The sequence below is a fragment of the Episyrphus balteatus genome, chromosome 1 (assembly GCF_945859705.1).
Source record: "Episyrphus balteatus chromosome 1, idEpiBalt1.1, whole genome shotgun sequence".
In the NCBI taxonomy this organism is placed as follows: Eukaryota; Metazoa; Arthropoda; class Insecta; order Diptera; family Syrphidae; genus Episyrphus; species Episyrphus balteatus.
This window is the reverse complement of record NC_079134.1, coordinates 77,725,806-77,746,663: the sequence shown is the minus strand read 5'-3', so window position 1 is coordinate 77,746,663 and position 20,858 is coordinate 77,725,806. Positions and strand designations below refer to the sequence as shown.

At 32.8% G+C, this 20,858-nt stretch overlaps 2 protein-coding genes across 7 annotated transcripts in view; both read right to left on the bottom strand.

The window, feature by feature from the left end:
• The window catches only part of LOC129905220 (receptor-type tyrosine-protein phosphatase mu), a 1,191,339-nt gene that overhangs the window by 1,095,602 nt on the left and 74,879 nt on the right, over positions 1-20,858 (bottom strand). The window lies entirely within an intron of this gene.
• On the bottom strand, positions 3,834-5,279 carry LOC129905236 (uncharacterized). Its single transcript, XM_055980681.1, has 3 exons — positions 4,811-5,279; positions 4,010-4,275; positions 3,834-3,952 (listed from the first exon to the last, which is right to left on the bottom strand). Exons 1-3 carry the CDS (start codon positions 5,006-5,008, stop codon positions 3,898-3,900), a joined length of 519 nt encoding a protein of 172 aa, XP_055836656.1. The 5' UTR covers positions 5,009-5,279; the 3' UTR covers positions 3,834-3,897.

Below are 20,858 nucleotides of genomic sequence, written 5' to 3'. Positions count from 1 at the left end.
CTGTTCATGATCAACAGATCTCCACTGGTGTTTTGAGGTTTTTCGCAAGTTTCTTGATCTAACATTGTGTAGCTTGTAGTGAATGTACCGCTAAGTGTGATATACCAAATGAAAGGTAATTGTATCAGGATGCTCATAAAAGTTAATAAAATTTCTATCTGCTCTAGATCAAAAGTTATAACCTGTTGAATTCAAACATTTTATTTTACCGTTATCTCAAAATTGTGAGTACGAAATTAATTGAAATTTTGTACACATATAGTCCTACCAATAGTCTATCAACCCTGTAAATTTTATTCATTTATGAGCTAAGAAAAAAAGATAAAAATTAAAAACGGTTAAAAACGGGAAAAAATGACCAAAAAACTTAGCCCAAAAAAACTTCTTCGTTCCGATTTAGATGGAAAATTTCATTCAACGGTTCCAATTTTTTGCACATACACTCATACATACTCCACCTATACACCCTATAAGTTTCAGATTTTTTGAGCACTCGGAAATATTTCTAAAAATAAAAACCCACCCAATTTTAACACGCAAAAAATAGGTGTTTTTCAAAACTCTCTATCTCAAAAATCAGTAAGTTTAAAAAAAAATCCCAACACACGTCTCGACTATTTTTCTACCACCTATCCATTGGTATACTCAGAATTCCCCAAAAAAATTCCCCACTCCCAAAATCACCCCTTTCTCAACTTGCCCCGATTTGGTAAGCTTTTCAAAACCTAACGATTTCTTATAGTTTTAAATTTTTTAAAATTTTTTACCAAAGGTCCATTAACATAAAAAATGATTATCTATCTATTGCAAAAAAAATCAACTCTCTACAACAACGCATTTAGATTTTAGACAATTTTTTCAATTTGCCATTTTGCCCCTTTTTACCCTATTTAATGTGCGATTTGGATAAAAACCTTTCTTAGTGCAAACCGCTTCATCTATACCTATCATATACCATTGAGTTTGAAAATTTTTATTTATTTCCCATATAGAGCCAGTGATTATGTGAATGGTAAAAAAAAAAAATCAACGCATTTATATACTCTGTCCGATAAAAATTGGCAGTACAGGCCTTATGGGAGAGCTTTTTTAAAATCAATGGGACCTAACAGTTGCCAAACGAAAAATATGCCCCTGAAACACACAAGAAAACCACAGGCGTGCCATGGCATTGTTGTTGTAATTTCTTTACCAAGCGACGTACATCCCCCTATGACCGATCTGCCACACGATCTGTGGCAGAATGAAACTCAATCATCAAAGTTGTTTTTTAAAAGTATTCACAATACATAAGAGTTACCATTGGTAAACTTCCTTCATAAACTACTCCCTTTTCTATTATTTTTTTGAAAGAGCTTTCAGGATTAATGCTTTCTTCAAGCTTTTAAAACGAAAAAAAGCATATGTGTTGACGTGGTGCTGGGGCTGTTTTTTTTTATTTTGTGTATGTAGGAAAACAGTTAATGTCAATATTTTAACACGCATTTCAACATTTTAACAGGAAAAATTTGTTACGCATGCGTGGGGTTGGGCTGTGTCTTATATGAGTGAATTTTTGTTTGTTATTGTGGTGTAAAAAGAAAAATTAATTTTTTTTATTCGTTTTTGTGAAATTTTACCGCCAGGATGGTAACGCTGGTACCTTTTCGAAACATTTTTTCTGGATAGTATGGCATCGCTGTGTGAGCTTTTTGATGTGATAGACATATTCAGAAGGCGTGAAGCAGAGTGAGATGCAAATGTCCTATCTTCCCTGTACTGCCAATTTTTATCGGACAGAGTATAGTATAGTATTACCCCGCACGCATCAAGCGCGAGTGTAGTATAATAAATAATACAACCCAGAAATCAACCTAATAGCCTTTTCACACCAAGCCAAAAACGCGGTTTTTGCGAAAAAACCCAAAAACCTATATCAAAAACACTAGTTTTTCCATACATTTTTCATAAACCACAAGTTTTCGTAAAACACAAGTTTTTGATTAAACTCGCCAAAAACCTGAAAATGAAAACATTCAACTCCAAATGAAGTAACCAAACAAACCTTTTGAAGAATTCAGCACAAATTCAGTAGACAAAAAAAAATGATAGCAGACAAAAAAAAAAGAACTGACAGAATCAGTTGTTTTACAAAAGCAGTTTGTTGATTTTTGCAACTGGTAAGAAATATTTTTGTATTCATTAACAAAATATTCTTTATAATTAATCAAATTTCTTTTCATTAATTATAGAAAATGGCAGAGCAGACAAAAAAAAAAACAAAAAAAAAATGTCCAAACGGTCTTCTGGGAGTTGAGTTTTTCTTTTCCATCAAAAATCTCTTCTCAGCTTTACTAATTTAGTTATCTGGATGCTACTTCGAAGTCGTTTTTGTCCTTGTATTTGGTGTCTCAAAGAGGAAGAAGCTTTGCAAAACTTTTATCACAAATAATTATATACAGATATCTCATCTTCATAGAAAAAAGTGACATATGAAACTGAAAATCACCACTTTGAAGAGCTTTTAAAAAAGCTCTTTTCAATGAAAAATTTGAGAAATTTTAAAATGCTTTTATTTCTCTTTGGAATTTTGATTATTTATTCTCTGATTCTCTTTTACGTGGTCTTTGAGAGTTAGTATCATGTGTTTTCACCGCTCTGCCTCAGACAGAGCGAGAAGATCTTTTTGTATGGATAGAAAAGAAAAAAAATCATGTGCATAACGGTCTTGACTCTTGAGTTGGAATCGTTTTTTTTCTGTATCTCTGAAATTTGTTCTTGTATTCTTGTTGTGTTTTTGCATTGCAAAATCGCGCTTTAACTGTTTCTTTTTTAAGGTGGGATTTTCCCAAATAACATTTTGTGGTTAAAAAGCGGAAAATAAACCGGATATTTACTCTGGTTATTTAACGGATAAGTTACTAAACTCGTTAAAAAAACGTCTTAAAAACGTTCCAGAAACGTCTCCACAACCGAAAATGGTCAGTTATTTTTTAACTTCGTCTAAATCGGGTTTTTAAAAAACCCACTTTTTTCTACAAATACTGGGTTTTTAAAAACCTAATTTTTACGGTTATTAAATAACTGCTTATTTTTAGTTAAAGAAGAACTTGAAATAAACCATTTACGGCTATTTTATAACCGTTTACAAACCGTTATTATACAGTTTAAAAAAAACTTGTACTGAGTTATTTGACGGTTTTTTTATAACCGTTTTACAACGGTTATTATAAAACCTGTAATTTACGTTATTACAGGTTTTTTTGAAACCTGTAATATAACAAGTTCTTATAAAACCTGTTTTAAACGTTATTTTACGGTTTTTTTTATAACCTCTTACCTATAGGTTTTTATAAAACCTGTAATAAACGTTATTTGACGGTTTTTTTATAACCGTTTTCCTCCAGTTTTTTTAAAACCCGTAATAAACGTTGTACAGGTTTTTATAAAACCTATAATAAACGTTATTTGACGGTTTTTTTATAACCGTTTTCCTCCAGTTCTTTTAAAACCCGTAATAAACGTTGTACAGGTTTTTATAAAACCTATAATAAACGTTATTTGACGGTTTTTTTATAACCGTTTATCTACAGTTTTTATAAAACCTGTAAATAACTTCGTACAGGTTCTTATAAAACCTGTAATAAACGTTACTTGACGGTTTTTTTATAACCGTTTATTTATAGTTTTTTATAAAATCTGTAAAATGTTATTTAACGGCTTTTTTATAACCTGTTATTTACAGATTTTAAAAAACCTATAAAATGTTTGCTTACCAACATGCTGCAAACCATAAGATTCTTCCCAGCTGAAATTTTAATATTTGAAATAAGAACGCTGAAATTTAAGTTTAGTGAAACATTATTTAATGAAGTAAAACTAAAACTAAAACTAAAAATAAAAAATAGCTTAACTTAATTATGTTGTGGATTGCCCGTCAGAGGCAGAGGAGCTGGTGTTGGAACTGGTATTTCTGTAAAGAGAAAAATGTTAACTTAAATGTTGATTATAATTTTATTTTTTAACTTACGTGGACGGTTTTCCCATTCGAAATGGGGCTTGCTTCAAAAAGCCTTTAAAAAATGAAGCACCCTCGGCTTCACTATAAGTGGGGTACCTTGATCGGACCGCTTCCAATATAGTTTTATTTAGGAACTTGTATTGGCTGAAACTTTTTTTGGCATTAGTCCCCAGCCAAGAATGTTCTGCCAGTAGTGGATCTGTAAAAATGCACTTGCAAATAGTGCGGATCGTTTTCATTCCGTTGACCCCCCCATATGAGCTCAACTTACGGACCTGAAAGAAAACAAAAATATGTTCTAAAAATAATGTGCTTTAAAGTGTGTTAAGTTTCGCATCTTTGAGTGCAATATGACACAGACTCCTAAACTTTTAAATTTTCTGAATTAAAGCTAGATACCTCTCTGAAGAAAGGAGACGACAAGTGTGACATAATTATTTATTATTTGTCAAAATCATTTGTTGAAATAAATGTAGCTGATGTAGGCACAGTCCCAGCTCTCGTTTATGAGATATTCCAGGTTATTATTTTAATTTTCAAATGGAATACCCGTATCTCAAAAACGAGGGCTGGCAGGAAGATTCTGATTTCGAATTCTAGTTCAGCACATCAAAAGTGGCTTTGTTTAAGAAAATTTAAAAAAAATCAATTTTATTGGTCTGTGTTATATTGCATTCAAAGATTTCAGGATAAAAATAACCTTTTAACATAAACTTAATATTTTTAGAGAAGTAACAAATGAAAATGAAATCAATATAGAATCTATTGATATCTTATAAATTTAAATATTTCATATATTTTGGTACTTACCAATTTTTTTTTTAACAATCCATTTTGATGGAGTTTTTCCTCCAAATCCTCAATTTGTTGGACAAAGGTAAGTGAGAAAATTTCATCAAGTTGCAGTTCCTCATCCACTTCCTCTGCATTGTCTTTTCCAATTTTGGACGCCAACAAATTGACCGAAACTTCGGACTTCGCCATGAATGCCTCCAGCATTCCTTGCATGGCCTGCACCTTCACCTCAGTGGAACGCTGTCTTTCCAAAATTTCGTCTATTTTGGACGATAGTTCCTTGAATTGGGTACTGGTGCTGGGGCCTATAAACAATTTAAAATAAGAGTTATAGTAAAATGCAAAAAAAAAGTAATACGGTTAATGAAAGAACTAATATGCTATCTCAGCTGTTACTAAGAGGGACTGGGGTTTATCCTATTCAAATAACATTGGATAAACCCCAGTCTAAGATAAGCTGGAGTTTAAAAACGACTTTGAAAATAGTTATTTTATTTATTTTTCAAACTCAGAAGTTATTTTCCAAACTCAGAAGATATTTTTCAAACTCAGAAGTTATTTTCCAAACTCAAAAGATATTTTTCAAACTCAGAATTTTCCAAACTCAGAAGATATTTTTCAAACTCAGAAGATATTTTTCAAACTCAGAAGTTATTTTTCAAACTCAGAAGATATTTTTCAAACTCAGAAGTTATTTTTTAAACTCAGAAGTTATTTTTCATACAATATTTAAAATAAATTATTAACAAATAACAATATTTAATATTAATTAAATTAATGATTATTTGACCAATTATTTGAACTATTAATGTTTATCTTGAATCGGGCTTTTTTGGTCACTTCCTTTTATATGCAAATAAAATAAAAAATAAAATAGTATGAAATAAAGATTTTTATTTGCATATAAAAGGAAGTGACCAAAAAAGCCCGATTCAACATAAACAACAATATTTAATATTTAAAATAAATTATAAACAAATAACTTACCTCTTAATAATTTTTCACAGATAGATACTTTTTTTAATTTAACTTATATTTTTTCACAATCACTTTCGCGCACAATAACTTGTCACCACCAGCCACAAAAGAATACTGAGAGATCTGAGAAAAATGAGAGACAAAAATATGGTGGGCGACGCGCGACGCTCGAGTTAGTGAATGTGTATGTGTGAAAAGTTGTTGGTTAGTTGAAATTGGGTTGGAACTTAGTTGAAAAATTACCAGGGTTGTTAAAAGGTAAATAACGAGTTGATTAAAAACTTATACGTACTTATAGTAGTTATTTAAAAACTTACTTTAAACTTAGGATTTATAATGGGTTAATTTTAAACCAATAAACAACTTTAATGGTAAAAAGTCAGTAATTTAAAATCTCGTTTCAAACTTAAGGTCCAATTTGGTTAATTTCTAGTGTATAAATAGCTTTTTGTGTAAAAAAGGAGTTATTTAAATACTTACTTGAAACTTGTAATGAAAATCTGGTTATTTTTTAGCCCATAAAAGACAAATAAGGAAGTTAATTAGAAACTTACTTTAAACTTAGGATTTATAATGGGTTAATTTTAAACCACTAAACAACTTTAATGGTAAAAAGTTAGTAATTTAAAATCTCGTTTCAAACTTAAGGTCAAATTTGGTTAATTTCTAGTCTATAAATAGCTTTTTGTGTAAAAAAGGAGTTATTTAAATACTTACTTGAAACTTGTAATGAAAATTTGGTTAGTTTTTAGCCCATAAAAGACAAATAAAGAAGTTAATTAGAAACTTACTTTAAACTTAGGATTTATAATGGGTTAATCTTAAACCAATAAACAACTTCCATCTTAAAGTGAGTAATTTAAAAACTCGTTTCAAACTAAAGATAAAATTTGGTTAATTTATAACCAATAAATAACTTTTTGGGTAAAAAAGGAGTTATTAAAATACTTATTTAAAACTTTGAGATCAGATTTGTTTAAATTCTAACCTAAAAACAACTTTTTGTGCGAAAAAAAAGTTATTAAAATACTTACTTCAAACTTGGAGTCAAAATTTGGTTATTTTTTAACCCTTAAAACACAAATCAAAAAGTTATTTAAAAACTTATTTATGACTTTGTGTCAAAAACGAGTTATTAAAACACTTTTCTGAAACTTTTGAAGAAATTTGGTTATTTTAAAACCAACTTCAAACTGAGGTTATAATTTAACCAAAAAAATTGGGTTGAAAAAATAACAAGAATGTAACCTGGGTTTTATAAAAGTAAATAAATAGCCAAAATATTTCCTTAGTTTAAAAATGGAATTTTTGAAACTAATTTTTGACTTAAATGTTTATTTTACGTATAATTTTAACCCAAAACAAACCTTCGAAAATACTGGGTTTTTTTTCTAACCTAAAATTAACCACAGACTTTTAACAACCCGTTTATAGCCGCTTTATGACCGCGGTTATTTGCAGTTATTTTATAACTTTGGTTATTTTGTAACCGAGGTTTGAAATTGTTACTTGGGTTTGGAAGAAAAATATAATTGTGTGTGTGCAGATGGATTGTGGACGTATTTAAAAATAAAAACCTGAGCAATAAATGCATTTTTTTCTCTAATATTTTTTTCATAAGCTAGGTTCAGGTTGAGATGAGGAATAAAAATATGAGGTGATCTGTGGTGTTGCAATATTGTTTATCAATTAAAAAAATGGAAAGGCAAACAGAAAATCGTCGTATTTGAAGTATAAGAGCACAAAAGAAAATAGTACTCAGATACGATTACAACTCAAGACCGTTGTGCACATATGTGTTTTTTTTTCTGTCCATAGAAGTAGACCTTGTAGCTCGAGTATCGAGTCGTTCTACCTACTCACAAAAGATCTATTAGAAGAGAAAGAAAGAATAAGGAATACCTATGTACTAGTATCTACATACATATTTGGGTTGGTTTTTTGTTTTTGTTTGTTTGTTTTTTTTTTGCAATTTAGTTTTGTTTTTGTTTCCTTGGATGGTGGGATTGAGTAATTGTGTGTAGGTATGCAAAAGGATTGTGAATGCATTTTAAGGGGTAATATCACCTTGTAAACCATGAAATCGAGGGGCATATTCATCACCGTATAAAACAAAGAAGAAATATTATTTTCTTTTGGTGTTTGTTTAGTTTAATTAAGTATATTAATAGGTAACAGAATAGGCTAATGTAAAATTTTTTAATGATGTGAAATTTTTTAAATGGCGGTGTAGTCCAGGATGATAGTAAAATCCTGTGCTCCCATCGGGCGACCAACTAACTCCTACAGTTTTTAACCGATTGGGCTGAAATTTTGTGTGGAGCTTAAAAATACTATTCTCTAGTGAAGTACGTATGAAATATTAATTTTTAAAGAAATGGCATTAGTTTGAAAAAAATTATTTCATTCCAAAAAACAAAATTCGTTGAAAAAAGACCATAAAATCGTTAAATTTCAATATTTCAAAAAAAATCCTACGTACTTCACTAGAGAATAGTATTTTTAAGCTCCACACAAAATTTCAGCCCAATCGGTTAAAAACCGTTACAAATTTATTCATAACAAATAAACAAATGCTAAGAAATAACCTTGAAAACTGATAAAAAGCGGCATTTTCGATATTCTAACGGGATTACCTCAAAAACGTGATGTAATAAAATTTTTTTGACTTCGGATTCGAGCTCAGCACCCAAAAAACCGATAGAGAAGTATATCTTGGTGTCTGTCACAAAAACCTTGTAAATTCCTCCTTTATTTAGTTCTTTTATTTTTCATGTCTTGTAGATAAACGAAAGGAATTACACATTCTAATTTTGTTGTTGTTTCGTTTGTGTAGAGTTAAGAAAATTACCTACTAATTTAACAATAAAATTATTTAGTGGAGTAACTGTAGCTAAAAAAATGTTGTAAAGGGCGGAAACAGATCCGAAATTCATGGTCTTTTCTTACAAACGTCGGTAATTTAAAAATACTCTTATCTCTATGAAAAATTGCACTGCTTCCGTTTTGCTTTAAAAATTTAAATTACTTAAGACTTCAATTTATGTTTTGTTGGTTTTTTTCAAAAAAAAAAAAATTCCTAAATGATATGAAAAGATTGCCTGAGTTATTTGAAGACATTATTAAAGCCGCAGAAGCAATTTTCTAACAAATTGACAAATTTCAAAATCAAGTATACGGAAACTGAAAGCAGTGTATTTGAGAAACTGGTCTCCAAACTCAGAATTTTGAACTTATCTTTCATTTCTTTTAATATTTAGTAGGTATAGAAGAACGGTCACGTAGTGAGCAATTACAGTGAAATTTAAACCCATAAAATTATGAAAATTATTATTAGATACCTAAACCATAAACAATGATTTAGTTACTTCACTAATCAATTTAATTCAGATGATAATTTATTACATAACATTAATTGATTCTGCATCAGCTACTTAGTACATTAATCAACAATATTTTTTTCGCGCAATATTCTTATATTATATCATGCATACAAAAGTGATTTATACAGGGTGATTCAGGAGTAATGTGCCAAAAAGCTAGAGCGTGTAGGTTAGGTCGAGACAAGAAAAACATCGTATGGGAGGGAGGGTCTATTCCCCTTCGTTTAGCGGGGAGGGGCAATTTAAAAAAAAATTGACTTATTTTGGAAAAAAAAATTATTAAAAATCAAAGGTTATACTAATAATAACGTGTTACACCTTTTTGTAAAGCCAAAACCCTAGTCTTTTACAAATATTTTAAACAAAGCCATTTTATGGCACAGTTTTTGAAAAATTAATTTTTATAATAAAAATTTTGGAAAGAAAAGAATCCATGGGCAGCGAGCACCCCAGACATAGTAAGAAAAATTCTCAGGTAAGTTTTCAGGTGTTATCAATGAAAAAAGTTGATCAATTCAGGATTAATCCAATACGGTATCACTTAATTGTATCCTTAATTAAGTCTTAATGTTTAAAAAATAGTTGACGAATGGTTAATGTTTCATAAATTAATTTATCAACAAGTCCAGCCATGTTAAAACAAAAAATAAAGAGGTTTTTTAGAAAAAAGTAGTTTTGGTTTTTTGTTAATTTTCGAAAATCACAAAATATTTTTCAATTTGGTTTTTTGTTTTTGCTTACAAATGAATAAGAGCATCGAATTTAAAAAACTAAATTAGTACTTAATTATATGAAATTTTGAAAAAAATTACTTTGAAATTTTTTTTTTTTAAATTTTTATTTTAAAAATTAATTTTTCAAAAACTGTGCCATAAAATCGCTTTCTAAAAAATGTTTGTAAAAGACTAGGGTTTTGGCTTTTCAAAAAGGTGTAACACGTTATTGTGTTACACCACCCCCCCCCCCCCCCTCCCATACAATTTTTTTCTTGTCTCCACCTAACCTACACGCTCTAGCTTTTTGGCACATTATTCCTGAATCACCCTGTATAATTGAATATGAATAAAAAAAAAGTTTCAAAAAAATTCAAAAATTTTTCAGAAACGCGACCTTTTCTATAAAAGGTTTAAAAGGTCCTAAAGCAAATTTTCCCTCTACGGAATCACTCTTAGTTACCAATTTTCAAGTAGAAAAATCGCTACAGATCGAGATAGATCGCTTTTTGTTATCTCGAGTTCGATTTTTTTTACGAATTCTTAACTTTTCCGTAAATCGTAAACCGCAAGTAAAAAAATAAAAGAATATTTTTTGAAAAAAAAAAAAATTTAATTGAAAAAAAAACGTTTATTGCAACTGAAAAAAATTGCATCAATACAAAAAATTGTATGAGGTACAACAGAAAAATATTTTCATTAAAAAAATAATTATTGCAATTAAAATTGTAAGAAGTTCGACGAATATTTAAAATGAACTATTTATTGCCCACACCCCCACACTTTGCATTGATTTGTTTTTTCTATGGAGAATTTTTTTTTAATTGCAATAGGTACAATTTTTTTTAAGGCAAAATATTGTTTTTGTCAATAAAGATGGTGCAATAGTATTTTTTTAATGCGGAACAATATCAAGTTGCAGTAAATATTTGTTTTAAAAAAGATTTTTTTACAACCCTGCTTTTTTTTCCTTGCTTCCATCAAAAAAATAAAGTTCATCTAAGAACTTGCTTACCTACCTATCCATCTACCAAAATTTTCACAGATTTAAGCGACGCATACACACCGGAGCGAACACACAAGTATCTTGTCTATGGGCCGGCCGCCTTATGCACGCAGACGTCATGTCGCCCAACGACATCGGCTTAATGTATAAGCAGATACGCACACTATGCTCATGTTCATATTTCACCAACATATGTATGTCTATATGTCTACACACAATTGAACAATCTGATCGGTGCCCAGTGCCCATGAAATCTCAAAATCAGCCGACACTCTCTTATAAAATATTTTCAATTACAAACAGTTTATGTACATATCGTCGGCGTAAAGCAAAATTGTTCTTAGTCCTTAAGGAATCCTACGTACTTAGAACAATTTTGCTTTAAACCGACGATATATACCTATTTGAAATATTTCACAGCAGCTGATTGCTTAGAAAGTCAAAGACGAATTTAAATCACGTCTATCTACCCACTTGCACTCCTTTTTTTATTTTCGCGGGAGAGTGAGTAAGGTCATGGTCGTAAGAGATCCTTTTTATTGTTCTCTTTTTAAATTAAAAAAAAAGCTTTTTTGTCGGCTGAAAAATTCTCTTCTCCTTTTTGATTCCAATTTAAAAAGCTCTTGTCGGCTGAAACGTGTCGGCTGGAAAAAATTTTGATGACAATTTTTTTCTATGGGATGCGATATCTGTATATAATTGTCTGTGCTTTTATATATGTACAGTCGTCGGCATAATTATTTTGACTATTTTTCAGTTTTCGATAAAATAAGAATAATTTCTAACGGTTAAACTTTTTATAAGTAAAGTTAGTGGTTATTTATTAAGTATGTTATGGTGAATCTCATGGTGGTCAAAGTAAGTCATATGAGTGAAATTTGGCTTTCAGGCAGCTTTTTTTGTATTGGAAGTACTATTTTTTGAGCGGCATAAGTATTTTGACCAGCATTCTTTTTCAATTTTGGTAAGGTAAAGTAAAACCTTTTGCTTATTTTAAGCATGTATCCAACTGTTGAACATGTTAAGGCTCAGATTCATGAAAAAAATTGGAAACATTTCGCAAATAAATAATGAAATTAGGGCATTTATTGTTACAAGTTAAAATTACCGTTACCTGTTAAACAAATCAATGGAGAACTGATTTGTTTGCGTCAAATTATGTCTTAGCTAATAGAGAAACACAAGAGTAAGAGTACTGAGTAGAATCAGTCATGAATCTGTACAAAACAAAAAATTACACAAAAAAAAGACAATTTTTTTTTGCGTAGTTCACTTTGAATCCCAGATTGAACCCTTATATCATGGAGCTGGAAATGAAATCCCTAGGGAAGAATTCCTCCTCAGAAAGCAACGATTCCCAGGAGACTTAGTAAACACAATTTTGGGACTTATTCAGTAAGAAAAGCACTAGTTAACCTCTTGAAAGCATGTTGAAAACTATGAAATTCGCAAAAAAGCACGTTGGTCAGCCTCCTTCTTTCTGGAACAAAGTTTACTAGACAGCTTCTGAACAAAATTCACTTTTGGTGATGTATGGAGTGCAAAAGAACTTACATCGGTCCATTAAATTTTGTTCCGGAAAGAAGGAGGCTTACCAAAGTTGCTTTTTTGCGAATTTCATAGTTTTCAACATGCTTTCAAGAGGTTAACTAGTGCTTTTCTTGCTGAATAAGTCCCAAAATTGTGTTTACTAAGTCTCCTGGGAATCGTTGCTTTCTGAGGAGGAATTCTTCCCTAGGGATTTCATTTCCAGCTCCATGATATAAGGGTTCAATCTGGGATTCAAAGTGAACTACGCAAAAAAAAATTGTCTTTTTTTTGTGTAATTTTTTGTTTTGTACAGATTCATGACTGATTCTACTCAGTACTCTTACTCTTGTGTTTCTCTATTAGCTAAGACATAATTTGACGCAAACAAATCAGTTCTCCATTGATTTGTTTAACAGGTAACGGGAATTTTAACTTGTAACAATAAATGCCCTAATTTCATTATTTATTTGCGAAATGTTTCCAATTTTTTTCATGAATCTGAGCCTTAACATGTTCAACAGTTGGATACATGCTTAAAATAAGCAAAAGATATTACTTTACCGTACCAAAATTGAAAAAGAATGCTGGTCAAAATACTTATGCCGCTCAAAAAATAGCACTTCTAATACAAAAAAAGCTGTCTGAAAGCCAAATTTCACTCATATGATTTACTTTGACCACCATTAGATTCACCATAACATACTTAATAAATAACCATCAACTTTACCTATGTAAAGTCTAACCGTTAGAAATTATTCTTATCAGATCGAGAATTGAAAATTAGTCAAAATAATTATGCCGACGACTGTATGTGGGATCATCACATTCCAAATAAAAGATAAGTAACATAAGATAAGATAGCATAAAACAATAACAAATAATATAATATTTCCAGATCGTCGTCGTCACATTCCATACCGAAATGAAGACACACATTCCATGCCGATGATTCAACGTTATGCAGATGATACCCAGTCGATGCCCTAGTAAAACCGGGCATAAAAACGAACATAAAAACAACACCAGCCACCAGAACAAACAAACAAACATGCCAAGACGACTAACTCGGATAATAATCATCACGGGAGGTATTGTGGCTGGTGTGTACGTGCTGAGTTGGGCCACCAGGGCATTAGCCTGGTACCGCCTACTCAGCAATATCGGTATACTGAATTGGATATAGAAGGAAGACGAAGAGTCGAAAAAGAGTGCTTCAACAGTGACGACGTCGGTCCGGAACATATTACACTAATGTAAAATTTATATTCAATAAAATTAAAACAACGAATAGAAAATCAACGACTGTTTATTTTTTAATAACTACATTTGGGGGCTCAACCGGGATTGTAAGAGTCGATTGTCAAGGAAATTTTTTTGTGTAAAGATGTGTAAAGTTGGGTAAAGACGAACTTTTGAAAAGAAGAATTTGAGTTAAGATAAACGTTGTGTAAAGTTGTGCAAAGTTGGGTAAAGACGAATTTTTGAAAAGAAGAATTTGAGTTAAGATAAACGTTGTGTAAAGTTGCGCAAAGTTGGGTAAAGACGAATTTAAAAAAAAAAGAACTTTGTGTAAAGATGAACGTCATAAACGTTGCGTAAAGTTGTGTAAAGTTGGGTAAAGACTTTTTATTTATTAAGGTTTGGATGGATGAGCTAAATACAGTCAGTACAAGAGAGTTGCAAAAGTTTCAAAAAAATAAGAAACTATCATATAGTTATAAATTGAAAACGGACCTTATCACTAGGATAAGGGAGACGTTTAAGACTATAACGGCCAAAGAAATATAAGAAGAAATAGAAAGAAGTGAAGAGAAAAGACTAACTGCAGAAGATAATACGGAAGATAATACAGAAGTGGACGAAGAAAAAATAGAACAAAAAATAGTTATTGAAGATAATACCGTTGAAATGGCGAGCGAAACAACAAATTTTGTTTTTCGAGATGTAGAAGATTCCCTCGAACATTTTTCGGGGGAAGCAGGCAAAAATCTTACGGTCTGGATAAAAGATTTCGAAGATATCGCAACGATATACAAAAGTTTTTGTACACGAAGCGACTGTTAAGAGGTGCTGCCCGACTCGCTGTTGAAGCAAAAACAGGCTTAACAAGCTATGCCGCGTTAAAGGCAGTGTTAGTGTCAGAATTCGAACAAAAGAAGACCTACATAGAAGTACATAGAGCACTAGAAATGCGAAAGAAGAAATCAAATGAAAGTCTCCTAGAATATCTTTATTCCATGCAACAGATAGCGAATCAAGGTACGATTGATGAGGCATCCCTGGTGGAGTACATCCGAAATGGAGTCCCGGACTCCATACAGAATAAGGTGATACTGTACGAGGCAACGAATTTGGACGAACTTAATAAGAAGATTGAAGGGTACACACAAATGAAGAGATTTATGCCTCAAACATTCAACTGAAGTGGGGGCAATATGGCGAAATCATCAACGGACCCAGAGAGAAGGGGGCAAACGAATAATTCCGATCAGGGAAAACGATGCCACAACTGCTGATCAAAGTCCCATGTAGCGGCGAATTGTCCCGATAAAGCGAAAGGGACTCGGTGCTTCAAATGCAATCAGTTTGGGCACATATCGCCAAACTGCCCAGTGAAAAATGAGATGCCATCAAGAGGTATAAGTCGGGTGAACTGTATAAATTCGGAAGAGTGTCACATCCTAATCAAAATGAATGGTAAACCATACTACGCCTTTGTAGACAACGGCAGTGACGTCTCCATTGTGAGCGAGTTACTCCAGAAAAGGGTAAGTGGTGCAGAACTTGAATTACCTAGAATGCTATTAAGAGGGTTCGGTGATAGACCGAGAGAAACCTTAGGTACGTGCCGATTTGAGGTAGAAATTGAAGACGAAAAGCATTGTGGTCGGTTCCAGGTGGTACCTGATCACTGGACTCCAGATGAGATTCTGCTAGGAAGAGATTTTCTAAGAAATGTAGAATTAGTTATCAGTGGGGGAAAAATTAAGAGTGTCAAAAATATAGAGAAAAAAGTGGATATGAGACAAGAATATAATCTAGAAGAAAATGATGTTTTTCAGATCGAATGGGTTCAAGAGAAAGAAAATCAACCAAAATATAAAGTAGGAAATGAAGTTTATAGACAAGCAGTGATTGACATCATAGAGTCATACAGTCCAAAAAAATTAGAAAAGTCACAGATCGAGATGAACATCGTGTTAACGGATGATATCCCAGTTTTCCGAAAAGAAAGAAGATTAGCACTTCCAGAAAGAGAGGCCGTAAATAAGCAGGTAGAAGAATGGTTAGATGAGGGTATCATAGTGCCAAGTCGTTCAGAATATGCCAGTCCCATAGTCCTGGTGAAGAAGAAAGACGGGAGGTATAGATTGTGCGTCGACTATAGGGAACTGATTAAGAAGGTAAGTGGGGAGGTATTCGAACCACTGCATGACGCGAAGGTATTCATTACGTTAGATCTGAAAGATGTTTTTTTCCATGTAGACGTAGAGAAAAGTAGCAGAAAATATACGTCATTTGTTACACCAGATGGGCAGTATGAGTTTTGTAAGGTGCCATTTGGGCTATGCAACTCGCCAGCTGCATTCCAAAGATTCATTAACCAAGCATTCCGAGAACTGGTGTTACAAAAATATTTGCTGATATACGTGGACGATCTAATAATATTTGCAGAAAGCGAAGAAAAAGCATTGGAGAAACTGAGGGTGGTACTAAGAGTAGCAGAGGAATATGGTCTAAAAATAAAATGGGGAAAATGCAATTTCCTGGCGCGATCAGTGGAGTTCTTAGGGCATGTCATAGGGAACGGAAGTATAAAGCCATCCGAAGAAAAAATACAAGCGGCTCAGAAGTTTCCAGTACCGACCAAGGTGAAGCAGATACAGAGCTTCCTTGGACTCACGGGTTTTTTTAGGAAATTCATCCTGAATTACTCAACTATAGCCAAACTCCTATCAGACTTATTAAGAAATGAAAATAAGTTTGAAATGGGTGAAAAAGAAATAAACTCATAATGAACTTAAATTGTGTCTTTGCAGAGAACCTGTGTTAAAGCTATTTAATCATTCCCTGCCAACAGAACTCCACACAGATGCCAGCATCGAGGGATATGGAGGTATATTATTACAAAAACATGATGATGGACATTTCCACCCAACATTTTTTCTGAGCTTCAAGACGACCAGATCAGAAAGAAAATATACGAGTTATGAGCTAGAGGTACTTGCAATCATAAAATGTTTGGGCAAGCTGAGAGTATACTTGCTGGGCTTAGATTTTACAATAGTCACTGACTGTAAAGCGTTCGAAGCCACAATGAAAAAGAAAGACTTGTGTCCGCGAGTGGCGAGATGGGGGATCATACTCCAGGAATACAAGCCGAAAGTAATACCCCAAGCGGGTACATCAATGAGACATGTAGATGCGTTAAGCAGGAACCCCGTCGTTATGAGAATAGAAGATGGTCTCATACACCGGATAAAAATGGCTCAAGGTAAAGATGAATATTGTCAAGTAATTTTCGATATAATTGCAGCTGTAGGTGCGTATAAGGATTACGAAGTACGAAGCGGGCTACTTTATAAGTTTGAAGGAGGTACTCACCTATTAGTCGTTCCAAAGTTGCTCCAAAAGGAAATCATTCGTAACGTGCATCTACAAGGGCACATAAGTGCAAGAAAAGTGGAAGCTATTGTAAGACAAGATTATAACATACCAAAGCTCATGGGAGTTATAGAAAACGTAATAGCTGATTGTGTGGCGTGTATACTGGCGGCAAAGAAAAGTGGAAAAGCCCAAGGATTTCTACACCCGATTGAGAAAAGCGATATACCACTCCACACCCTTCACATCGATCATGTAGAACCACTTCCTTCAACTAACAAATTTTATAATTACTTATTCGTGGTGGTTGATGCATTTACGAAGTTCACGTGGATTTACCCCGTAAAGACTACAAAGTGCGAGGAAGCAGTGAAGCGTCTAGAACAGTTAAGCGAAGTGTTCGGGAACCCAACCCGACCGGTCTCTGATAGAGGAACAGCGTTTACAGCAAATGCGTTCAAATAATTTTGTGAGAAAAGAGGTATTCAACACATTCAAACAACCACTGGAGTACCAAGAGGAAACGGACAAGTTGAAAGAATAAATAAAATTGTCATTGAAGTGCTGTCAAAGGTAGCAGTAGAAGAACCAACTAAATGGTATCAACATGTAGGACGAGTGCAACAAGCCATCAATTCAACAGTGTCCAGAAGTGCAAAGAGAAGTCCTTTCCAGTTGATGTTTGGAGCAAACATGCGACGCACATTGGAGTATTGTCATCAAAAACCTGGCCATAATTATTTTTTGTGGTTTTTGTTATTATTTCTGTTTAAAATGAGTATGCCTACAAGAAAATACAATATAAACATAGTTTTTGTTATTTTTATTTTTTTACCAAAAACTAAAAAAATTGATTAATGGCATGTACTCCGCCTGTCGACATTATTTTTCTCAAAATTTTTTCCTCATCCCTATTACGCAATTCTCAGTTTATTTGCTCTCTTCTCCAACCTTAATTAAGATCACCCAAAATAAAATACACTAATAGCATTAGTAAATTAAATTTAAAAATAAAAAAACGTTGCATACAGTAAGGAGTATTTTCTATCAGAAAGTGAAAAACTAATTTACCCTCGATTCTCCAAAGAGCACCTAAGAGCACCCAATTTTTGTTGGATTGTGTTAAAGAATATATAAACTAACTCATAAGTTTCAATTCATCGCAGAATAACGGGGTATACTAAAACAAAATCATAAAAGTTCAAATAATAACTTACCAAAAATATCAAGTGTTTAGATACTAGTTCTAAGCCCGAATTAAAATAGAAAAAACAATCTAACGTTTTTAAAACTTTATTAATATCGTTAATAAATAACTGAAGAAGAATTCTCCATTTAAATTTTTTTAGATTTCTATCACAACACTTCGATATCGCATATAGAACAAAACTTACGAAAAAACGTCGCATTCAAATAAAAATGTGGTAGATGCAACAGTTAACTTTGAACTCATTTTTTAACAAGACACGATCGAAAAACAAAAAAATGAGTGCAGAATATTGACACATGTTTACTTTGCACCCACTTTGCCAAACTTTTTGGTGTCACTTTTGATTTTCAGAAAATCGACTTATGACCAGGTTTTTACTGCAAATACTCCTATGTGCGACGGTCAGAAGATCTGGAGGTTAGGAAACTATTAGAAGAGGTAATTTTATATGATTTTGAGGCGAACCGAAACGAGATGAGAAAAGCAGCAAAAGAAGATATAACCAGAATTCAAGCCGAAAATCAAAGAACTTACAACAAGAAGCGAAAGGCAGCGCATGAGTATGAGGTGAATGATCTAGTAGCCATAAAAAGAACCCAGTTTGGAACCGGACTGAAATTACATGCCAACTACCTAGGACCTTACGAAGTAACTAAAGTGAAGAGGAACGAGAGATACGAAGTGAAAAAAGTGGGTCAGCATGATGGACCTAACATAACCAGTACATCTGCAGACTACATGAAACTCTGGGTAACAGATGGTGAAGATGAAGAGGATGATTCCGAAGACGAAGTTGACATCAACTGAGGGCAGTTGATTTGTTCAGGATGGCCGAATGTGGGAGCATCACATTCCAAGTAAAAGATAAGTAACATAAGATAAGATAGCATGAAACAATATCAAATAATATAATATTTCCAGATCGTCGTCGTCACATTCCATACCGAAATGAAGACACACATTCCATGCCGATGATTCAACGTTATGCAGATGACACCCAGTCGATGCCCTAGTAAAACCGGGCATAAAAACGAACATAAAAACAACACCAGCCACCAGAACAAACAAACAAACAAACATGCCAAGACGACTTACTCGGATAATAATCATCACGGGAGGTATTGTGGCTGGTGTGTACGTGCTGAGTTGGGCCACCAGGGCATTAGCCTGGTACCGCCTACTCAGCAATATCGGTATACTGAATTGGATATAGAAGGAAGACGAAGAGTCGAAAAAGAGTGCTTCAACAGTGACGACGTCGGTCCGGAACATATAACACTAATGTAAAATTTATATTCAATAAAATTAAAACAACGAATAGAAAATCAACGACTGTTTATTTTTTAATAACTACATGTATTCCTCTGTTTTATGCTGATGAGTTAAAATTATTTATTTAAATTGTCAGAGTTCCTTTTATTTGATCAATTTTGTGAGCTCAAGCTTAAATCAACAAAAATTAAATCCCATCGAAAACTTGACATTTGGATGTCAAGATATTTTAAACGTCAAACAAAAACCTGTAAACTTGTAGTGTGAACGCTTTTCAGGTTTTTGAAAACTTTTTGTCATAAACCGCGTTTTTGGGTTTGGTGTGAAAAGGCTATAAATATGCAAATCAATCATTGTGTACATGTCAAATGTCAATACACATTTTTACACACAAACAAGTGCATATTTACCGTACCCACATATCTAATCCTTTACCTATATCCCTTGCAGGAAAAAAATCAATTTCGACTCTTATACAAATCGCAAAAGATATGTTTCTAAAATTTAAATGATGCAAAAATGTGCATACATTTATTGCCTTTTCAAAAAAGTACGTTGCATACGATTACCTATCTTATAAACTGCAAAAGTTATACAACAATTAGTCAACCATCTTCCATTAAAATGCTATGGAAACCCCCCCTTAAAGAACAATAGTAATTTTGGCCCTGAGACCAATAACGTACTTCACTAGAGAATAGTATTTTTAAGCTCCACACAAAATTTCAGCCCAATCGGTTAAAAACTGTAGGAGTTAGTTGGACGCCCGATGGGAGCACAGGATTTTACTATCATCCTGAACTACACCGCCATTTAAAAAATTTCACATCATTAAAAAATTTAACATTAGCCTATTCTGTTACCTATTAATATAGGTACATAATTAAACTAAAGAAACACCAAAAGAAAATAATATTTCTTCGTTGTTTTATACGGTGATGAAAATGACGCTTGATTTCGTGGTTTACAAGGTGTTATTACCCCTTAAGTCAAGGAAAATTTCCAAAGGGGGATGGTAATGATCTATATTAGTGATTCCTGAACTAGACTCTAGAACAAGAGTACTAATAGCGTCAGAAGAAAAGACCAAATCGAGAATTCGATTTTTTGAGTTCTTAATACAGCTTATTTGCTGTAAGTCCGCAGTAATAATTTTATCTAGAAAAGCAAGTTCAGTTTGTGAAGAAGTCAAAGAAGCTTCTTGACAGGACTCATCTTCAGAAAGAATCCAATCAATGTGTGGTAAGTAAAATGTTGCTATAGGAGCAAGACAAGTCCATTATATAATCTATTGCCATAGAAAGTTCAGAATAAACAACGTTCGGGCTTTTTGGGGGAATATATACATTGATAATGTATACGAATC

Coding starts and splice junctions, on each gene's coding strand:
- LOC129905236 (XM_055980681.1), bottom strand. CDS start 5,008: ATGCAAGGAATGCTGGAGGCATTCATGGCGAAGTCCGAAGTTTCGGTC. Junction 4,276..4,810: donor GATTGTTAAAAAAAAAATTG/GTAAGTACCAAA, acceptor GTTTTCTTTCAG/GTCCGTAAGTTGAGCTCATA. Junction 3,953..4,009: donor CGAATGGGAAAACCGTCCAC/GTAAGTTAAAAA, acceptor TTCTCTTTACAG/AAATACCAGTTCCAACACCA.